The sequence below is a fragment of the Gossypium hirsutum genome, chromosome D09 (genome assembly GCF_007990345.1).
Source record: "Gossypium hirsutum isolate 1008001.06 chromosome D09, Gossypium_hirsutum_v2.1, whole genome shotgun sequence".
NCBI classification, from domain to species: domain Eukaryota; kingdom Viridiplantae; phylum Streptophyta; class Magnoliopsida; order Malvales; family Malvaceae; genus Gossypium; species Gossypium hirsutum.
In genome coordinates this window covers 50579929-50600253 of record NC_053445.1, presented here as the reverse complement: position 1 = coordinate 50600253, position 20325 = coordinate 50579929, and the positions used below count along the sequence as shown (strand labels likewise).

Here is a 20325-nt window from a genome sequence, read left to right as displayed (position 1 = left end):
GAATTAAGAGATATGATTTTGTCGATTTTAATCTCTTTCTAATACTTATCAACTTATTTTGTGTTGATTTATTTTTAGATCATGTAATATATATTTTCTATATTTTTATTTTTTTTACTTATAATTATTTGTGCTTTTTATATTTTTAAAATATTTTTATTCAAAAATAGTTTTTTAAATATATTTTATAAATTTTTAAAATTAGAATTAAATTGACAAATTTTGAAAATGATTATGACTAGATTTATTAATCTTTTAAAAGTAAAATTAAATGATAAATTTTACAAATATTGAGAGCTAAATCTATTGAATTTTTACATTTAGATCAAATTAATAAATGTATAAACATTGAAAAATTAAATTTATTATCCAACTTTTCCTTTTAAGTATTTCATAATTGGTAACCAAGTAATTTACCCAAAATTTAGTATTTAAAAATTAAATATTAATTTTTTAATATTAAATTTAATAAAGTAATAAAGTTATATTAAAAATTTATTTGATATATTAATAAATATTATTTAATAATATTAAAAAAATCAATAGAAGGGGAATCAACATCAATGGCAGAAAATTAAAAAAAATCAATGTTAAAAGAAAATCTCATAAAAATACATATATAGTATTAATTTTAAAATTTTAAAAAGATTTTTTAGATCCGATCCAAAACCGTTGACCTTTGGCAAATTAGAAAAATACAAAATATAGACTTTTTGTTTTCCTCCTTTTACCCCTCTGCTTTTTTCCGAGAAAATTTTCCATTCCAGACAAATTTTTGCGAGAAAATGATTCAATCGCTGTGAATTTTTTTTTTTAACAAAACTCTAACCGGGGAAGACCCAGTACGATGAGGTCGACCTACGACCTCCTCTTAAACTTACAAAATCGAAAGCTTCCCTCCTTATTTCTTTCATGGAAAATCCAGAACAACGAGACCAAGACAAAACCCTAATCTGCGACCCGACGCAAATCAATGCAACACAAGAAAATGAGAAAATAATCGAATGGGAAGATTTCGGGCATGAGCTTGCTAGATTGTGGAGTTTAACTTCTGCCCTTAAAGAAGCTAATGAGAAGAAGCTAAATCTTCAAGAAAAGCTTCAGTATTTTATTCAGGTAACGCTTTTTCTGATCGAATTATGGTTAAAATTCGCTTATAGGCTGGCCGGAATTTAAAGAGAGAAAAAAGGAGTTCTTGATGGTAAAGGAAATTTGGGATTTTAATTGTTGGTTGACTGTAGTAGCTTGAGAGAAAGCAGGTGTTGCTGAAATTTTTAGAAATTTATGGTAGTAATTTGATTGATATATTAAGTAATTTTTTCCTTATTTAGAACACAGAAATGAAGTTTGTAAAATAGTGGGATCAAATATTGAAAAGATGTAGTGATGTTCAATGAATTCTATGAGTTATGAAAGACTGTAATATACAACATATCTTAATTGTATGCTCAATGTTGTTATTTTGAAAGATAGTAAGATGAAGATTTACTTTCCTCTTCTGCTATATTATATTCGAGAAATTATCTCACCCATCAATGGTGAAGTTTTTAGACTCCAAAAGCAGTATTGGCAAGGTGAGACATTCCCTTAGGTTATAGTGAAACATGTTGCGACCTCTTAATCCGCTTGTAGAATTAAAATGTTTTCTCAGACAGTGTTACAAAGACAATCTCGTAATATTTTCCCATTAAATTTCTATTAGCTGTTTTTGATAGCTGTCTTAGTCCTAGAGCAGAAAGAAATTACATTTCTGGGATTTACGACTTCTATTTGCTTGCTAAAATGCTTTATCAAGAAGATGAGAAAGAGAACTTATTTGTTAAGCTTTACTGGAAAAAAGGAGAAGATAATCACCTTGGTGAAGTGACCGATTTTCCTTGAGAAAATATTAAATATTCAACCCATATTTGATGAGTACCAAAATAATGATGTTAGTTCCTTTCTGTTTCATTTACTTTCTGTTTGCTCTTTGAAATGTAAGACAATCTAAGCACAATATTTGCCTACGAATGTCCTGATATTTGGTTATTAAGAATATTCAATTGTTTCTACTGTGTGAAAAATTGAAATGACAGCCATCTTTTATTTGGTTGGATGCCTTTGGTTAACTGTTCCAAACCCGTGCTATTTCTAAATTTCTTGCTGTTCATACCTCATTGATTTATTCTTTCTATTCAATTCCTTCTCTCCTCTTCAAGTTCTTTTTCTTTCCTTTAGGTCCCTTAAAATTGATTTGTATTATAATTTGAACATATCATTAGAAAAAGGAGCAGTATCACTCTTGAAGTGCTTGATGGAGTTTGTTAATTGATAGTCTGTGTGCATCACTTTCTCTCTCTCAGTTAGATATCTTCGACCTAATTAATTAGTCCGCTGATTAGATGGTAGGAACATGCTGCGCAGGTTAAAACTGAGTCATTGACTCGATTAAATGAGCTTGAGGAAATGCGTGAGAGACTAGTGGCAAGAAAAGTGATGATGGGAAACATGTCAACGCGTTGCAAGGTTGCAACAGAGGATGCTAAAAAACAGGAGAAAATGCTTAGTGCTGAGTTGAGATCATGGTTGGTTGCTGGTACCTCTCTTTCTGTTGCAAGGAAGCGACTGCAGGTGAAGTACTTATTTACTTAATGTCAATTATCTTCATTTGATGTTTTGAGGAAGGTTGGATTTTATGATATTTTACAAGCTTTAAATGTTAGGTATTCACCCCTCAAATGCTAGAAATCTTCACTTACTCTCTTCCCCCTCCATCAGTGGATGTGGGGTTTAGACCGGAAGGATTCTCATTTATATACTCCTTTGGATAGTTCTCCAATGGTATTCTATCACAGCATGGTTATTTATCTGTTGTTTTTAGTACAGGAATCAAATAGAACTCTAAATGAAAAAAGGGGTTACATTAAGCTGAAAAACATGCAGAGGAAGCTACGAGCAAGGCAACAATATATGATATCACAAGTTTCTTTGCTCTATCCTGTAAAGAGCTTGGTTGGACCTGCACAAGAGGAAGAACTTGAATCCTATCCAAGTAGTAGTACACTAGGTAACGTGTTCAGTTTTGGGGTTACTAAATACTAAACCATTTTCAATAAAGCCCACATATGGTTCGAATTGGCAGCCAGTCTCCCAAGTAAACAATGTCTCTTCCTATTTATTCTTAATTTATATTAGATTCACAGTGGTGTATGCCATGGTTTGTACCTTATTTTTTGTGCTTAGAATTTTGGATGTCCAAAATGATTGCATGTTTTTTTACACATATATATACTTTTCAATTTTAGTATATATTTTTTAAAAGAATATATTTTTTAACTCATGAAATTCCAATGACCCAAATATTCTTCTAGCAGTATGAAATGATGCATTTTAAACCTTTTATTTATTTCTTCAAAATTTTAGAATTCCCTGCTCAAACACACTCTTATGGTTTCTAGTAGCCAAGTACCATAATTATCACTCCACCTGTTTCACATGTAATTCGATCGTTCCCGTTTTAGCAGTCCATTATTTTGTGTATGCATTCAATGGATTATTGCCATATTTTAACTTTCATGGCTATGTATTTGATTATTGTTTTGATTTCCACAAATGGTGGTGCTGGATGATATGTTGAGTTTAATTTCCTTCTGTTGCTGTCTTTACCAGGGAATTCTTCTGTATCTAAGCCCATTAATTGTGGAACCTTGACGATATTGGGTCTGCATCTCACCATGCGTCCTTTTACGAAGATGAGTTTTTTCACTGACAAAAAGGAGGTTCAGAAATCTGCAACTGCCTTAGGATATGTTGCACATGTGCGTTCCATTTCTTTGCTTAATATAAAATTAACCTTTATTACTGAATTTGTTTTCTGATAGTGCTCTAGCTGAAATCTTTTGTTGCTCGAAGAATGAAAATGATGTAGTTATTTTATATTGCTAGGATCCAAGCATAGTTTTTATAGCTTGCTTCTCTTGCAGAGGCAATAGTTTTAATTTACCTAATTATTCTTTCTCCTTGTTTGCATTTTGCAGGCTGTTTCACTAATTGCTTCATATTTACAAGTTCCCTTGCGTTATCCCTTGCGCTTGGGTGGTTCCTGCTCTTATGTCAACGACAATGTACCTCCAGCAGGGCCTACAACTTTGGATTTATCATGGAAAACACCACTTTCTGCAACTGTGAAGCCTGTAGAATTTCCGTTGTTTTTAAAAGGTCAAGACACAACAAGAGCAGCTTACGCTATATTCTTGTTAAGCAAGGTGAGTTTTCACGTCCTACCATTTCTTTTGGTGAATTGTTTTCCTTTTGCATGTTTTTTATGTATGTTATTCGATTACAACTACAGTTACTATTCTATAAGATGCTGTTCATCCACTGCTTGGAAAAAGTGTGCTTATTTGTCCTTTAGCCTTTATAACTCAATATCATGCCTCTGGTAGTGGCCATTCATGGTTCATCATTACTCTTAAAGACTTGCCTATAACCTTCACCGGCCACATCAGGGGATCATGTAATCCTTATGAAGGATTATAAACAGATTGAAAGAATCTGAAGATAGCAACACCTGACATGCAAAAAGGGGTGTAGCACTGAAATCCCATTCTCCATAGGTAAACTAAAAATTTAAATCGAAAAGTAGTGATTGAACTTTTTCCTTTCCCTTATTGGAACTTTCTCTTGACTTGTTTCCATATTTTGAAAAATTCTTTTCCAATGTTCTTTTGTTTTTCCCTCTCTCTCTAATGCCCTACTTGCAAATTCTTTAAGAAGAAATCCACTAACATCATTGTAATAAGTTTTACACTGCTTCCTAACTTTCATTGTGGTTTATCTTCGTTTTTTTTCTTTAAGTTTACTCTAGTCCTTGTACATCGTGAATGTTAATTTGCTTAGCTCTTATTCTTAAGTGTCGATTATAGGATTATTAAGTAATTACTTAAAACCATGATGATAATACCCTACTATGTAACTCTTGACTCATGGATATGTGTCCTACGAGGGCACGTTCAATTTTTAATAGTTTTTCCACGTATTCTGAGATGTGCTGGGCACAGGTACCTTTTATCTCAAAAGGAGATCCAGACATAAAATCTCGTACCCTAACTCTGCATTCTCTGCTTATTTACGTTCTCTATTACCGTTGTATCTAATATTATATTCATGCTTATCATATCATGTATGTTTTGGCTGTTCTGATAATGCTTTGGTGAAAGAAATTGCCATTGACTATGACAATTGAACATTTTATGATGTTCAGTGAACTTCAAATATAACAAAGGACAATACACTGATATCTATGCATAATACACGGGAGGGGGTTGAGTCAATCATTAGTAGATTAGTTTAAGTTGCTTTTCCTTGGTCTCGTCACATATCACTGAAAATGGTTATGGCCAAATATCGTTTTTGGATTGAAAAAGGGGACTTGTAAGGAAAAAGCAAGTGGATATTTTGCAAGAATGAGACTAAGGTTTATAAATTGCGTTAAAAACTGGATTCTCCGTTTTTAGGATATGAAGAAGACGATAGCCCAGACATAGGGAAAGGGATTTTAGATACTAGAATTTGAATCCCAGAACCTATAGGATATAATCTTTTAAATGTACGTAGGGCTGGCAATTGATCAGGGCTGATTTTTGCAATATTTCCTTCTGGTATCCTTTTCAAACCCAAAACTTCAGGTCTAGCACCTAAACCCAACCGCAAAATGAATTAATCCTTTGTCCTTAACCTTCCGAATCCTTAACTAGAGCTCTCTGCCAAAGATCTATCAATTAAACCAATTGCAATATATCTATTTCTAGCTATATATATATTATAGAACCAGGCCTGATCTGCTCTGCCCCTGAACCTTTTTAAAGGAAAGCAATCCAATCTATAGGTTTAGGTTGGAATCCAACGGGTTCGGATGATTTTGCCTACCCTAATCCTAGCTGATAAACCAACTAAGCTAGACCCCAGTGCTTGGAAACGTGAGATATTACTGTTGAATTTTGTTATCTTGATTATAAGATGACACTACTTTGAGCACAGAAGGGTAACATGCCGAAAACATGCTCATAAACAAATCTAATTGTGCTTAGCAACTTGCTGAGCTGATTGGATTTTACAACTTGTTTAGAGGAACAATTAGTTATCGAGCGTCTTATCAGGAATAAACATCTCTGAACTCTGAAAGTTTTATATCCAAAGAAAGCTTTCAAGAAATTACTTGAGTTTTAGCAAAAGCTGTTTTCACAGGTTATATCAATTGGTTGAGAGTATAATACCCTCTAGCACATTAACGGAAGGATGTGTGCTGCACCCATGGCAACATAATGAGAGTAGCTAGTGGTTGTTAATCTGTTGTACCAAGTGTTAAGGTTTAGTTAATCTTCCTTTCTGGCAAAAAGTTTGCTTCTTCACACCACCGGCAGAAGTAAATCACAGCTTCACACACACTGCTAGCAGTAGCAATTCTCACAATTCAGTCCCACGACATGGTATAAGGTAAACACCCAGGGCCAATGGATAAAAAGTTGGTCGAGATGCACGACATTTTTTACTTGTCTTCTGTGTGTTCTTCTAATGCTCCATTTGCAACGAATTCATAGTCTGTCTTGCTTATTTTAACAGGATATTGAGCAACTTTTGAACTTCATCGGTGAGGACAGCTTAGGGCCACGGCATTTGGTAGCAAATCTGAAGGAGCTTCTGAGGTGTGTCCAATCTTCAGAATTCATAGATACCTCCTGAATAAAAGGGATACAACTGTATATCATTAGTTAGTTTACATTGTAGTACTTTGGGTGCGAATTTTTTACCAAGCACGTTCAATAACCCTCCAAAGGTCTTGGCTGTTAGGAAGGTCACCCTTAGAGAGCATATCATTTATATATAAAAACTGGGTCCGGAAGGATTTGGAAATCAGATTACTGTGTGTATGAATGTTACTTGATTGTCAAGTTTCTAAACCTTCTATAAATTTGCCAAGACGAGCAAAAAGTAGGTTAAATTCTTGCTTAAAGCTTGAATGGATTACGCTAAAGTTGTATTTGATATTTTAATTTTATCGTACGTACCCCATCTAGCCAATAATTGCATGCCCATGCCCATGTCATTGCACATAAAAGTGAGGTAAATTTAGATGGTCGAGGTGTTAATAATGTACGAGGGGAAACCCCAAAAAATAATTAACAATTTAAAGAATCCTTAATAATCCATATTGGTTAATAGCCATATGCTAAATAATATGATAGGGGTTGGCGGAGACATGATCTTTTCTTTTATAATAACTGCCTGATGCATGCATATTGTGATGCATATTATTAGTTGGTTACATTGTAGTACTTTGGGTGCCTAATCCTAAAGCAGACTACACTATACCCATCCCCTAACCCGATCCTAACAGAATTTCATAGTTGTTGATATTGATATTGACATACTGAACAGGAACAAAGATTTGACATACTCGAACGGTACTATTTTGTTCTTGGTACTAATATCAACCATTTCAAATGGGACTATCTTAATTCTTATCTGACTAACCACATTAGTTATGTTGCTTCGACTCTTTCATTATTCTTTAAGCGCCAAAATATCACATCTACCTATGTCGGACGCATGGGTATGAGAATAACTTCCAAGGACCCTCCAAAATACATGTAAAAACTTTAAAAAAGAATGAACATACCCATCTAGACATATACTCCTATCCAAATGCTCGCTCGAGTCCATGAAACATAGAACACCAGTAAGGACCCAATTTACGGTGCAACTTGATATTAAGAATTTTGTATCAGGGAGGGGGCGTTAGCTACACAAGGGGCTACGACATACAAGAAACCAACAAATGAGAAAGAAAAAAAAAACAATATCAACTATATATCAGTAACCTTAGTCCCAGCATAACTTCAGAAATTTAATGAATTAACTAGAAAACAAACATAAAATACAAGCAAAACAAAACTCATGGTAGTATGCAACACTATGTATGTAATGTACATAATAGTACATGTTACCTTATAAACAAAGGATGTTTTAGCCAAAAATTTTCAAAGTTCTAACTACCTACACATTGACAGAAGCATCCTATCTTGTATCTCTAACTAAATCAAAAAAATTCCAAGCATGGTTTAGATTCAAGAATCCATGTCAAATATTTACCTCGACATTTGGTGGTACTTTGCTTCATGCTTAGGAGTAGGATCTGTCAACATTGGTGGATATCCAAGTTCCAACACCATAAATAGAGATATTTCAGATTATATGATTTTCAAAACCTGTGACATACAAGTAATGACCATATTATTCTCAACTCAATTCTCTTTTTATCAATTGGAAAACATAAAAAGAATATCAATGCCATAATTGGTTTTTCCTTCTACCCTTTTCTTAAACTAGAAGAAAAATAAATGTAAAACATGAGTTAAGCTTCAAAATGGTTCATAGACTACTAGTAAACCGGTTGGTATAGTTTATACTGCTTGCTTCTCTACGAAGATCAATAATTCAAAAATTAATAATTATTGCAAAGTTGAATTACTCTAAGCCAACCAGGGTGGGAATCAAGATAAATCCAACAATCATTTACATTAATATCAAATAAAAAATGGAAACAAACCCAGTAAGAAGAAAGATAAGAAGGTAATAATTTATGATCAAGCAAATATAACAAAGGCTTGGAATATACACAGCAATAGGGAAACTTCTAAATTCATACCACTAAACACTCATTTTTTCTTCAACCTCAATCTTCGAAGTTATTTTGCAATCTATCAGAAATGTTCAAAAAATCACTTTGCCATTGTAAGCAAACAAAATACTTGAGTTCCCTATCTAGCTAGTAGTAGACAAGAAAGCCATGTTAAAATACTACAGTAAACACGGCTAGGTAATACTTCACCTGAAAGAGTTCAAATCTGAGAAGATGAGCTATATGGATTTAATCATTTCTATCTCCAGGGAGGGAGGGCCAGGAGATTCAAAGGGCACATTCTAGTTCAATAGTGTACTTGCAACGAGCCAAAGGTAATCATGACGATAAGAGAATAATTAATGACACTCAAAGAGTTTTGAGGCTTTAAGCAGGAAAAGACTCAAAAGGACAGTAGACATCGATGAAGAGACTTGTTCTAATCTGTAGAAAATGGGGAACGAAACGCGTACAAATATGACACACTACTCAAAGCCAATGCCTAGATGTTGCAGTTTTCTAGTTCCACACAATCTGACAACCCAGAGTAAATTCTTGGATGATTCCCCAACTTGAAAAATCTAATAACTGGCTGTCAGCCTGACTACTCATTTATAATTCACTAAAATAAAATGCACATCCATCTTGAAAACTATCTCCTCTATGTACTGAGAGAAAACATTGAAATCACTATCTAGGCAAAATATTAGAACATATGAGCTAAGGGTGATTAGCAGTTCCCCAGTTTACTGAAAATTCAAGAAGTCTTATCTCAAGTATTTTATGTTATCACTATCAGACTCCTAACAACTTCTGCACATATAACTACCCTGGATTTGCTTGCTTAACCTCACAAAATCTTTCTTTGAGACCCTAATCAACAATTTAATTTCTAGCTAAAGACCAAATTCACTGTTATCATGCAGTGTCCGCAACTTTTAGAATATATTATCCAAATCTAATTACAATGTTTCTTTACACATCAAAAACCCATGGTTCCTTCACTTTGCACCAATAGTTAAACGCCAAACTTTTGACCTTTCAGTATTCCTGTTTGATCATAGTTGAACCTGCTGCAATACAATATTCTATTGAATGTCAGCTAGTTTAGAACTTTAAAACTACCATGTCCAGCAAGCATTCTATAAGAAAGATCTGAGTAGACAACATAGATAAATTTTTAAGGAAAGTAGAAGCCATATGCAAAGATTCATTCACCAATTTCCCCACATTCTCATCTTCAGAAATTTCCACTAAAGCATCTAACATTAAGTGAAGTTTTCTACCTTGAAAAAAGTAATAGTACACTTCTATAGCACCAAAAACCTCACTTTATTGAGATTTGATTATACCAAATTAGACCAATTTCCATGCTACCCAATATTGGAAATATCTGCTTAAAATTTTGCATTACATGCAAGTCTAGAAAATGAAACTGAGAGATATTTATTCATTAGATATTTATTCATTAGAGTTTCTATATGAAAGACTATATTACACAGTTCAAAAAGACTTAAGATACACCGTGATGCTTAGAACAGTTGTAAAACCTCAAGGACCTCGAGCTGCAAGGGTAACCATACAGTTAAAGGTCATCATGGCTAAATAACCAGATTTAACCTTTCAGTTGCACCTATAAATATGCACTATGTAAGTCCTTCCTCAGCCAGTTGACCACCTCCAACAATGATACTAAAAACAGAGAATAAAAAAATGGGAAAAGATCAATGGTAAAACCTATTAGTAGCAATTCCCAAATCTGATTCCTTTGTGTAATTTCTGTACAAATTTCATTTGAAGAAGTCTTCCTAAGAAGATAGGAAAAACAACACTGTTGAAGCATACAAGACCAGAAATAACAATTATGCCTTGCATTTCTGAACTAGTTGCAACCAATAAAGTACTGCTGTTGCAGTATATAGAAATTTGCAGTCATTTGCAAAAAATTGTAGCTGTAATATTTATAGCGTATTAAGAATTTGGAGAGGGACAAACATTATACGACTAAAAATTAAAGTGAAATCAGGATTCAGCATTTATAGCTACCTGTGGCTTAAAATCTGGCTCACAGAATGAGATGCAAATCTTGTCCAGAAGGAACTTGATTAATTAAATTGCAGAGAAAGCTCAAGAATTACCAGGAAAAAACCATGCAAAGATACATGCCATTTGGTACCTATATATCTAAACCATGCTCATCCAAACAACCACATAAAAAGCAACCACCAACAAAGCACCTACATATACAGGTTTACTCATCTCAATGGCGATGTAGGAAGATATAGCATAGAGTTGACTTTCTTTTCCTGCAATGATCCAAATAAGCACTCCAGCTGGATGCAGCCATCTGTCTCTAGACTTGGAGGCATAGATCCCAAGTACCAATTTAAAAGGACAATTGCTAAATCCAACTATCAAAGTCACTAGACTTAAAACAAATGAATCCAAGTCCTATAAAATACCAAAATGTCTCATCTGATCTCCATCTCCAAATGTGAAGACACTAAAAGATACATTACCCCCCCTGTTCCATTCTATTTGCCACGCTTTCACAATTTTGGTGTCCAAAACTATGTCTTCTTTTCAGCCTTCAGTACCTACTACAATTTTACTTTTCTACCTTTTTATATTAACCTTAACCTTTTTGGCACCGAAAATCATCAAACACAAATACTATTTTCTTTTTAAAAAAGATGTTCTATATAAAACACACAAAGAAAAAGTCACAGATGAAGTTGAACTATTACCAAAACTATCAATTCAAAAGCCTCAAAATAAGGTTTGGTGATTAAGAATCCTGAAAGAAGAGAGTCAAAAATACCAAAATTTTGCTACCACCACTAACAACATAAAGAAGACAGTTCAGGAGCTTATGCCAATTTATCATCTAGGATCACAAGTTACAAGGAGAATGCCTAAACCATTCCAGTAAATGGCCCTTCACAGCTTAAATTATTGCTGCTTAAAGTTTTATACATAGTTAACTACAATATCTCTGCTTCACTTAATATAGGTGGAGAGGGGAAATCTGGAAACGAATGCCGTGCTTAAACAAGTCCCTTCTTCCAAAAGATCATAAAAATGATTGGCATATCTAGTAAAGAACCAAAGTAGCATCTAAACAACAAATCAACAATGTCACAGCTATGTTCAGATACAACCGTGCTTCCTATCAAACCCAAAAGAAAATTATTAAACATGAGCTCCATGCACTTATGTGAATGTGGCTCCAAAGAGAAAGCCAGCATCACATGCAATTAACGCAACAAAAAGCGCAACTTTTGAATAGAGAATAAATCTAAATGCCTTAAAAATGACTGAGTGACCAATTATCAAATTTTTACCAAGAATAAATTTCTCTTAAAGTCAGTATATTTACACAGAAGCTAAGAACAGATGTACTAACCAAGTCAGAAACATGGGCCTACACTCAGAAGCAAATGTTCCCGGGATACATTTGTCAGGAAAAATTACAATATACAATCCTGCCAAGGGTCTCCACAAGTTATCAACACAGCCTTCACGTGAAAATTGTATGTTGTCCACAAATTGAACCGCCTTTTAATGTAACTTGTCTAGCAGCCAACTACCAGAAAAAAAAAAAAAAGAAAGTCAACTCACAAGCAAAGCAGAACTGATCAACAAGTGAAAAGGACAGGGCAGAGAGGGTGATGAGTTTTAGTTTTAGATTCCTCCTACACTGAAGAATAAACTTCCCCTATTTTTTAGCAGAAAATAGAGATGAAAGGGGAAAAAATTATACACATAAGCAAGGAGATTACATGTAAACAAAAAAAACAACAACATACACTCTCCATTGTTGCAACAAAAGGGGCAAAATATTTCAAAAGAAAAATAAACAAAAATGTGAACAAATTCTACAACAGAAAATTTTATTTTCACTTCAATAACAAAGAAGAAATGTTCTACCATAATAGTAATAAAGATAAAAACTTCTGGGCTAAGATCCATTAACAAACATGAATATACAATTATGGACTAAGTACCTAATAAGACTATTTCCTTATTCTCGAGCTGGTCTCCAACAATTAATGGTAGACACATCTGGTCGACATGGCAACATGGGTGAAACACCATGACCTGAAAGATACAACCATGACATCATTCTCTCGTTTAATAGGTGCTTGATTATTTAAATGGAATTACAAGCAAACCAAGACAAAACAAAATGGCAATACCCGAATTTGGAGCTCCAGCTGGTAAAGTATTGGTGGAAGCAATCGGAAAAGCCAAATTATTTGAAGGCGTTCTTTCACCAGGTGGTCTAAAGTAAGCTGCCAAAAAAATAATAGAAGTGTCATAAAAAAGTAGAGACTACAGGTCAAACTTTCAACAAAGTAAAGAGTAAAACACTTCCATAGATACATCTTATAAGCATAAGTCCTCCACAAAGGAATGAAGAAGCTGTGCACATGAAATGTGCATGAAGTAAAATCAAAATAACATGTCAAATACAAATTCATGGACTTAAACCTGAGCTCTTAAAGGAGTTTAGATACCGGCAAAGCATCACCAAAATGTAACAGCTAGCTGTATGGCAAGAGTCCAAAGCAGGACTTACAATCTGGTACACTAACTTTGTGGGTGCTCTTATAAAGTTAAATAAGTAGTTCGTTTACTAGACACAGGTACTCTTCAACAGAACTATTGCACTAACATTATTTATAGATAATAAGTGATGCTACCAGTTCCACTGAAAACCTACAGATACAGGCCTTTCATATTTATATGTTGACACGTTCTACATTTTTTGGAATTTTCTCTTTTAGTTTAATAGAGCATCCATAACAACATGCAACAGTTAGAAGTCCGACTGCCACAACCATTGAGGCGCGTATGTTCAATTTGCAGGTAAGAACAATATGATCAGATCAAAAACATAAATTAATGCACCTAAACATCCATCTTTCAATCATGGAAGCTTCATGGTGGTTAGAGACAAGGTAATTCAAACCTTCTTGGACAAACAATGGACCAGCAGATGGAGGATTTCTTCCTGCTATATATTCTCCTGCAGGCATTCTCCACTGTTCATCAGAAACAAATGGCCTGCGGCCATCATGTTGCGATGGCAGTGAGTATTGTGGAGGGTATGAATGCTGAGGATGCAGTGGCATTGAAGGCTTTGTGAATGAGAAATGGCTAGACGAAGTTTGCGGCAGGCTAGGGGTAAAGGCCTTTGCACAAAAGCTGTATTACCAGGTTGAAACTGTTGACTTGGTTGAGAGGATGGGGCATTTAAATACATTTCATTATGCCCATATTCTAATTGCCTTGAAGAATTGTATCCAGAAGCCTCTCGGGAATTTCGGGCTCCTGTAGGAAAGCAAGGGGACTGCTGCAGAAACAATTCATTTTTCACAGCAGCATCTATGTGACCCCCATGAGGAGCACTTCCACTAATTTGAACCATCTGATTACCCTGCACACGAAGGCATAGGTTTTATAATTTAAAAGTATTAACATACTCCAGAACAAGCAAAGAACCATCTAGAATGCTTACATTTGGCGTGCCCCGATAGTCATGAGGTACAGGTGCTTGATATGCCAACTGAGGTGAAGACTGCATTGATGACTGAGGTAGCATAGGTTGAGTGGGCAATGGTGGTTGGGGCACGAAAGGTGGAGGAGGGCATGCAGGCGGTGCAGGGAGAGGAGGTGGTAGTGTTGGTAGAGGTGGTGGAGGAGGAGGTGGTGAAGGAGATGATGGAGGTGGGGGCGGAGGTGGTGAAGGTGGCAAAGGTGGTGGTGGTGGAGGAGAATCTGGGGGTAATGGCGGGGAACCCTCGGGTAAAGGAGGGAATCCGTTGGGACTACTTGAAGCTGGTTCCATGATCCTATCATTGCCCTGTTGCTGCATGTCCTTTTCAAGACCATCATTAGTGAATGATGGCCGGTCATCCTTCTGGTGTGCAGAAACATCCTCCATTTCAAGCTCACCATCCACGTCTTCTAAGATGCAATGACGCCTATCACTTGGAGTAACTGTACACGCTTCTAGCTCTACTAAAGCCTGAGCTGTTTCTAAAGGTGATGCGTCAGCAGCTTCTCCGCAAGGACTGTCCAAAAGCTCTTCCTCATCATCATCAAATGCATTAGAAGACAAAAGGCCAGGCAGCTGAAATGTAGCATTACTGGTTACAAAACCAACAAAATGGATGTGTCAGGAAGTTAATGTTCATCTCAAGAGACAAATACTAGGATGTAAAGGATGGGACACAAATGCTAGAAAACCCACCACAAAATACTGTAAAATTAGTAATTTCAGAGAACTACAATGTTAGGTTAACTCAAAAAGCAGTAGCTGAGCAGAATATTCCAATCAGATCAATGACGGTGACCTAGGGAAATGGAGACCTGATAATTTGGTCTAAGCTGAGAATCAGCTTAAGGTATCCAGGTCGGTTTGAAAAACGAAAGGTTTTACTTTGGTCTGTAAATCAAACTGATAAGTAAATTATGGTCTTAGTTTGGCTTCAAATATATCTCAAACCAGACCAAAATAAAACCCATTCAATAGGATATAGTGGATAATATTATTTATTATCGTTACAGTAATTTGGTTTAGATGGTTGATAGAGCTTTCAGACCTTCCATACTCGTCCACAAGCATGCCTTCCATTTCTCTTATAGGATCATCTATAGCACGTTCAGCTCGAGATGGGCGTCTTAGGGAAAACCCTGAGAGTGCATCATCATTTGAAACTCCAATGTCATCCATGTAACGCCGCAGAATAGATTCAGGTAAAATTTTCCTCTCAAGCCACAATCGTAAAACCTGGTATTGACAAAAGATTCCTTTATCCTCCAGGGGGGATAGTTGTTGGAAAGAACAGAAGAATACTTTCTTACAATGATAATAATAGTATACCTTGAGACATTGACGACGATTTTCACGAGCACTTGCTCCAGGTGGAGCAGCTGCACCAAGGAGACGGGGCAATGCTGTTTGAACAGTAGGGATATATGAAGCACCAGCGATGCCTAAATAAACATTAACCACAACCGATTAATTGCTGCATTAATATATCACATTTGACTATTTCAGTGTGTGATTATGCAAGTAGAAAAGCAGTTAAAGGAGTGTTCTTGTTAAAATGAAGAAGCAATCCTTCAAAAGTCTAAAGATGTGACCTAGTACAAGTACACCATATCATAACAAATAAGAAAAATAATGCTATACAAGCACAACTAAACATATTTTATTAACTGCCAGCACCACATAAATTCAGGATTGGAGTAATTGAACACATTCCTAATCAAGGAAAACCAACCTTTCTGATTATGTGAACACTGGGTGATTGAATCAACAAGAAAGAACAGGTCAACTTTGCGATGAAAACTGGGCTCACTTTCCAGCTTCCGAATAAGAAGTTCAACAACCTGCACACAGATTATGCAATCTAAAACTCCTTCCAAAAAGTAGTCTTTAAAAGGACAACATCATATGCAAGCTCATCTTGCACCACATATAAATAAGCATAATATTTAACTTACTTCATTTGCAATGCCATACTTGGCACAATCAATAGCAAGGCGAGTTGCACGTCCGATACTTTCCTTAGTCCTCGATAGAGTCTCTATCATTCCTTCAAAAGCATCTCGAGCAACAGACGCCTCGGTACCACCACTGAGAGAGCCTCCAGCTGCCATGTGCCCAGAACTAGCTCTTCTCTCTTCGGTCTCTTCAGTATCCTGTTGATTTTGGGATCCTGACAGGTGACCAAGGGTTGATGGAGAAGTTATACTTGTTCGATGAGCAAATCCCTGCCCATCACCCTGCACTTCATTGTTGGTCACAGAGGGAAAAGGCTGAACTGCAGGACTGAGGCTCGCTCCCTGAGCCTCAGACATTGACAGAAAAGCAGAACTAGGATTTCCCAGACAATATTGTTGAGAGTGAGCTAGTCTTCTTTTTGCTTGCGCAGCGGCAATAAGATGCTTCATTGACATAGCAGAATCTGAATTTTTGGAATCAATCAACGAACCACTTCTATCTTCTCTAAAGATATCGAATCTATACAATCGCAATGAAAAGTAATATAATACCTCAAAAAATATTAACTAAATGTAATAAAAAATAACAAGAGTAATGCAGAGCCATACTCCATTGAAGTTTCAGTGACAAAAGTGGTGTCATTTCCTCGCGAAATTGCTTTTGGAGTAGATTTCAGTCTCTCTACGGAAGAAGCTTGTCTATTTCTTTGACTCAAAACCTGAATTTGTTGAGAAGACTTCAAACCTTCAGAAGTCACACCCAATCCCTTAACAGAGACAGATGGAGCCTTTTTCTGAGTTCCATTACCAGAAACCTTGGCAGCAGCTTTAGTAGTTCTGTGTTGTTCTACTTGTTTTGTGGCAGAAACCAGATGAGGAGACTTCCTTAGGGAAATCAAGTCTGGTTTGGCCTCCTTTGAAGACAATTGTTCTGATTCAGATCTTTCAGGAGTGATGGAGGCATGAGTAATAGTTCGTGGTCGAGTAGGTGACACAACATCGTTCATTAATTTTGAAGAAGCCTCCTTAGGACCATTGTTCTCATGTTGGTTGGATTCTTCAACACTACGTTGAGCATTGGCAGCACTTGAATGATTTACATCACTGCTTTTTGAAGCATCTGAAACAACAGAAGTTACTTTAACATCCCGGATAGATCCTCCATGAAGTGGAGTTTTGGGATCTTCTTCATCATCATCATCAAAAAGGCAAACAGCCCTACGCCTTCTGGACAATTGGGTACCTGGAATTTTCACATGACTAGAACTTGAATTGTAATTTTTCAATTCAACAGGATTTTTTCCAATTTTATTGTCAGAATTACTAGAGCCTGAATCAAACATTGCCTCCAGGGCCTGCCGATGGCGCTTTGATACAGGCAGCACAGCTTCATCACCGGAAACATCAGAAATCATGGACACTGGAGCTCTCAATGCTAAAACATGAGATGTGGATTTTTTAGACTCTGAATGTTTAGCAGCTTTGCTGTTGACATTGTTAGAGCTTGGAGAATTACCTTTCGTTTTTTTGACAATAGATCCCTTGGAAGCATCATTTTTCATATCTCCAACCTTTGACTTTTTGGCAGGATGTAAAGCTTCATCTGCTCCGAAGTTTAGCTTTCCAAGTCCAGGTTCACCCCTTTTTTTCTTGCCAGTAGTCTCACCTTTTGGATTGGCCGCAGCGTCTAGTACATTATCAGTAGCCTTCAATTTGCTTTTGCTTTTCAGCAATTCCTTTGCCTTCTTACCACCAGTGTAATTAGAATCTGATTTGAGAGTATCTGATGAGAATTTTCTAACAGAGCCACTACATACTTTGCCTTTTACTCTATCTTTCAGTTGCTCCTCAGAATCAGGCAGATCGAGACAACCACTAGATTTATCATCCCTCAATGTTGTTGCAGCTGAACTGCTGCTTTTCTGCCCTTGCACATTTCTTTTCTTTGACCCAGGAGCCATCTTCTTTGACATCTGATCATCCCTCAATGTTTTCTTAGTGCAATTGGCTGTAGCAATTTTATCATCAGAGAATTCCTCCTTTATAGGAGAAGGTTCGTCTAAAGATGCTGGAGAAAACACCTCCTTTTTAGCTTGTTCACCATTTGAAATTTTATCATTACCCTCAGAAGACATATGTGGAGATGAGCTATCATCTGCATGACCTGAAATTAATGGCTTTATATGTTCACTATTATTCTCACCTTTTCCTACACTAGTGGTTTCTTCACCAGGTGCTACTGCACTTTTTCCATTCTTTAAGTCGCCTCCGCACCACCATCCTCAACCCATCAGCAGATGAAGCCTCAAAGCCAGGTGTTGACTTATCAGTTTCATCTCTCAAATCACTGGACTTCTCTTTATGTAACTCATCGAATGCCACCAAATTTCCTTAACCGCTGGACAAAGTACCTAGTTTTAACAACTTGACTCTTGGCAGACATTTACTCTTGTCTCACTAGTAAAACTTGAATATCAACAGGGCAACAAAAGCTGCAAAGAAGAAACACACCAGGGGCGGGGCGTGTAAGCAACTGGAACAAGAGTCAACCTTCAAAAGCACTCGAGAAATAATGATGCATGCATATCTTACCGGAAGGAAAAGTATTGCTCCTCATATACAAAAGGCACATCAAAAACTTCAACAATGAAGTATGAAAATCCCAATTACACAAATACTGGCTTTAAGAGGAAAAAAAACAATGGAGATATTCAACCTACAACTCGCTCAGATGTGCAAGAACATGACTTACTGAAGGAAATGAATACACCGCAAGTATTAAGAAGTAAACAAGAGACAGAAAGACCAGTTCTGATTTCAACAAATTTCAGATGTCTGAAACAAAATTAGGAGCAGAAGCATCATCATCGAACCATTATAACCAAAGAGGAATAAAGTTTCCCATTCAGGTTTAAGATTAAGCTCACAGCTTAAGAGATTATAGATAGCAAATATGGATGCAAAGACATGATAAAATTAAAAGAAAAAAATCCAATACAACCCTAACAATGAAACATTCCAAAAACCAAACCACATACACAGCCTAATTTACACATGAAAACCATTATGCAATGCTACTAAGATAATCCAGGAATTATTATTAGGATTTAAAGCCTTTACTGAGCTGCAGCTTAATACACGTATGTGACACTAAAACTTCAGCTAATCTCAATGCTAATATAACAAATACATATGATCAAACCAAGATGCTTCTCTAATTCATGTCAAAGTGGAAGCTATTTGGACACAATTTAAGTTACTTATTCAAGACAAACCATAACATGATAGTAAAATTGGAACCATACATTCAAACATTTTTCGTCTCAGATATTTGTAAAATCAGCCATCCAACATTCAAGAAGAAAAGCAGATAAGAAGTTTCATTATACAAAATAAGGATCCTTTATTGCACCCTAAATAGTACAGCAATAATTATGAATAAACCCTCCTCCGTAAAGATGGGTCTTAGCAGAAATTTCTAAAACTATATGTAATAAAATGTGAAATAAATGTAACACGCATACAAAGAATCTAATTCACAAATCTATTTAATGTCAATATAATAAAATGGAAAATTGCATGCCGTTCATTCAATACCAAAAGCTACACCAACATTCAAACTGCACAGTGCAATTAAGTAATAAAAGAAATGATATGACTCTAATTAACTAATAGTATGCTTTCTAGAAAATATGACTGACATTCTCTGCAACCTACAAATGCATTATATTAAGAACCAAGCATTGTTGAAATATAGATTCAAAACAATCATAATAACAAAAAATTTTATAAATAGGTCCTTTCTGTGTTAATATTTTAGTTATATTACCTACGCCCACAAGCAGAACATGATTTGGAGCTTCACTGTTTGCTTTACAAGTCATTCCATTGGTTATAAAAGAAAAAGTCAAATCCTGTTTGCCAACTTTAGTTTCTAAGTAATAAGAATTTTCCTTTATTTATTTGGGAATAAGGGTGAGTCTTCTCTATTTAAAATAAAAACTACAATTTTTAAGAGAACAAGCAATAGGTATTCTACTCAGACATGCCTTTTGCCTTAAAATTTGGTAGAACCTACACACAAAAGTCCTCACCTCATAAAAGGACTTTCTTAGGCTCTGAGGTGCTAAGATCGACGCGTCCTGATG

At 35.7% G+C, this 20325-nt stretch overlaps 1 protein-coding gene and 1 pseudogene across 2 annotated transcripts; one reads left to right on the top strand and one right to left on the bottom strand.

Annotated features, from left to right (window-relative positions):
- Nucleotides 1–676: 676 nt before the first annotated feature.
- Nucleotides 677–6979, top strand: LOC107890493 (UV radiation resistance-associated gene protein). Of its 2 annotated transcripts, none has more exons than XM_016814952.2 (6): nt 677–1116; nt 2404–2610; nt 2866–3046; nt 3649–3797; nt 4017–4244; nt 6601–6979. In XM_016814952.2, exons 1-6 carry the CDS (start codon nt 913–915, stop codon nt 6718–6720), a joined length of 1089 nt encoding a protein of 362 aa, XP_016670441.1. In that variant the 5' UTR covers nt 677–912; the 3' UTR covers nt 6721–6979. The 2 variants fall into 2 exon arrangements, with proteins under 2 accessions (XP_016670441.1, XP_016670442.1); XM_016814953.2 differs by lacking the exon at nt 6601–6979 and adding an exon at nt 4331–4595.
- Nucleotides 6980–11962: 4983 nt separating this feature from the next.
- Nucleotides 11963–18458, bottom strand: LOC121220996 (ENHANCER OF AG-4 protein 2-like; annotated as a pseudogene).
- Nucleotides 18459–20325: the final 1867 nt, after the last annotated feature.

Coding starts and splice junctions, on each gene's coding strand:
- LOC107890493 (XM_016814952.2), top strand. CDS start 913: ATGGAAAATCCAGAACAACGAGACCAAGACAAAACCCTAATCTGCGAC. Junction 2,611..2,865: donor TTGCAAGGAAGCGACTGCAG/GTGAAGTACTTA, acceptor TTTTTAGTACAG/GAATCAAATAGAACTCTAAA. Junction 3,047..3,648: donor TCCAAGTAGTAGTACACTAG/GTAACGTGTTCA, acceptor TGTCTTTACCAG/GGAATTCTTCTGTATCTAAG.